Here is a 1,385-nt window from a genome sequence, read left to right on the forward strand (position 1 = left end):
AGTTTGCCAAATTCTATGACATTTCTCGTTATACAGTACATTTCACTTTTATGACTGGATTCTGCGATTTTGTCCACATTTTCCACATCACAGAAATCATAAGGCCCTACTATTTTTTGTCCTCAAATGTAAGACCTCTAGAAATGAGAGTTGCTGTGAAATTTTATGGGCAAAAAGGCCATTGTCTATTGTCAAAAGTGTAGCAGTGTATGAAGAACAGCTCACACAGAAGTCACTTTCAAACCAGGCAGCTTTATATTAGTAATCACAGCGAATCCCTGAGACCAGCTTGAAGGCGTTGCAAAATCTGCATGGGAAATTCTTTCACCCTCATTCACGATTGCGTGGATTCCGTTTGAAATGACTGTATTTTGCCTACGAAAATGTGACCTTCCTTTAGAAGGAAGCTGCCTATGTAGGCAGTAGGTAGTGAGGCAGCTCTCAACGTTTTGGAACAGAACAGTATTGGTAGAAGCACTCACCCTCAGAGACCTGCTCCAAGACATGGGTCACCCTCTCTGGCTTTAAGACATGTTTGTTCAGGTATTTGGTGAAGATCCCAGTGCTCTTGCCACCATCCTGGACCTCAAAAGCCTCTGCATCTTCACTCCTGTGGGAGCAAAGTCATGATAATACAAAAAGTACACAATCACTGTTGTTTAAGAAGTTTTGTTGGAGGCTTAAAAGAACTGTAACCCAGTACTAACGTGGCGTATCCATACACAGTGTTGCCCAGAGGAGCTGAAGGCTTAATATCAGAGAGAGGACCTTTTTGTTTGTACCTGGAGGGTATAAAATAGCAAAACCATTAAAACAGTGTAGCAGCGTGCCAAATGATTATCTTGTAACATTTCCAAAACAATTCTAAGAAACTGGAATTCTAAATAGACGTTTCATTTTTTTTTAACAAACAATAGATCATCATGTTTCTGCAGGCCTACCATTTCCTACAGGTGTCCAGGAGAATGACGTTGAGCTGGGCTTTTCTGTTCTGCATATTGTGCATCACTTTCTGTACACACACACAGTTTTCTGTACGGTAGGGTCGTGGAGCGTCAATGGCCACCAGGTAATTTCTGCCAGAGTGCTCATAGCCATGGCCAGCGTAGTAAAAAACAGCTGAAATTGGGGAAAGAGAAAGTGTGTTTTTAATGGTCTACAGTATTGTGTAATACGTTTCTGTTTTAGGTCTCTGGTTGAGAACCATTTATATACAACATTGCCTTTTTTAAATATTTAATGTAAATTAATTATAGAAAAAACAACAAATACTTTGTTACAATAGGTTCAAAAAAGTTCACAGGAAGTGAGATTCAAATCTTGGGCAACACAGAAAACCAGTGTTATAACTGTCAAATCTTTCATCTCAAGGCATAGTGCGCTAA

General features: G+C 39.8%; 1 protein-coding gene across 1 annotated transcript in view; it reads right to left on the reverse strand.

The window, feature by feature from the left end:
- Window positions 1-423: 423 nt before the first annotated feature.
- Window positions 424-1,385, reverse strand: part of LOC107578688 (mucosa-associated lymphoid tissue lymphoma translocation protein 1-like) — a gene marked incomplete at its 5' end in the record, with an annotated part of 5,439 nt that continues 4,477 nt past the window's right edge. The window contains 3 exons of the mRNA XM_016264618.1: window positions 424-610; window positions 708-782; window positions 942-1,119. Coding sequence (XP_016120104.1) covers window positions 442-610; window positions 708-782; window positions 942-1,119 — 422 coding nt within the window. The remainder of the gene's footprint in view (window positions 611-707; window positions 783-941; window positions 1,120-1,385) is intronic.

Source organism: Sinocyclocheilus grahami, unplaced genomic scaffold (genome assembly GCF_001515645.1).
Source record: "Sinocyclocheilus grahami isolate Dianchi unplaced genomic scaffold, SAMN03320097.WGS_v1.1 scaffold11508.1, whole genome shotgun sequence".
Classification (NCBI taxonomy): Eukaryota; Metazoa; Chordata; class Actinopteri; order Cypriniformes; family Cyprinidae; genus Sinocyclocheilus; species Sinocyclocheilus grahami.